The sequence below is a fragment of the Cynoglossus semilaevis genome, chromosome 10 (genome assembly GCF_000523025.1).
Source record: "Cynoglossus semilaevis isolate Cse_v1.0 chromosome 10, Cse_v1.0, whole genome shotgun sequence".
NCBI classification, from domain to species: Eukaryota; Metazoa; Chordata; class Actinopteri; order Pleuronectiformes; family Cynoglossidae; genus Cynoglossus; species Cynoglossus semilaevis.
This window is the reverse complement of record NC_024316.1, coordinates 20,732,504-20,733,115: the sequence shown is the minus strand read 5'-3', so window position 1 is coordinate 20,733,115 and position 612 is coordinate 20,732,504. Positions and strand designations below refer to the sequence as shown.

Below are 612 nucleotides of genomic sequence, written 5' to 3'. Positions count from 1 at the left end.
TATATATATATCAACATACAGTACAAATATGTATGGCTGTATGTGTGTACTGTATGTACAGCGTGTGTTTGCAAGAATGTAAACATATAAGAACTAACACGAATGTTTAAACACATTCATACAGTATAGAAACACAAACATAATCTGCCATATATGTGTACATACATATCTGTGTGTGTGTGTGTGTGTGCGCTGAAAGAATGACCTAAATCCAGAAAAGTTAGAGAATGTTCTCCTGTGTCTGTGTGTGCTTGTGCGTGCGCGCGCGCGCGCGTGTGTGTTCAGCTGCTCTGCTCTTCTTCAGTCCTGGTGAAGTTTAGTTTATAGTTAACCTGTCGGCCGTGGAGTTAATCTTTTTAGTTAATCTTCTCCGGAACTTCTCCGGAGCTTCATATCGCAGCCTCCGGTCGTCGGTGGCGCCACTCTCCCTCTCTCTGCTCGGCCTCCAGTCCCGAACCCGTGCGTGGAGATGAAGGTGTCGGTGGTGTTGAAGAAGCTGTGGTCCGTTCACAAACAGCTGGTGCTGCTGCTCACTCCGCTCATCTTCCTGCCGCTGCTCTTCACTCTGCCCGAGGAGGTGAGAACTGAGCCGGGACTGCGGGCCCGTGAACG

At 48.5% G+C, this 612-nt stretch overlaps 1 protein-coding gene across 1 annotated transcript in view; it reads left to right on the top strand.

Moving 5' to 3' along the window:
• The first annotated feature begins 308 nt into the window (after positions 1-308).
• slc13a3 (solute carrier family 13 member 3) overlaps positions 309-612 on the top strand; it is a 7,035-nt gene continuing 6,731 nt past the window's right edge. Inside the window, exon 1 of the mRNA XM_025059174.1 lies at positions 309-577. Coding sequence (XP_024914942.1) covers positions 470-577 — 108 coding nt within the window. The 5' untranslated portion in view covers positions 309-469. The remainder of the gene's footprint in view (positions 578-612) is intronic.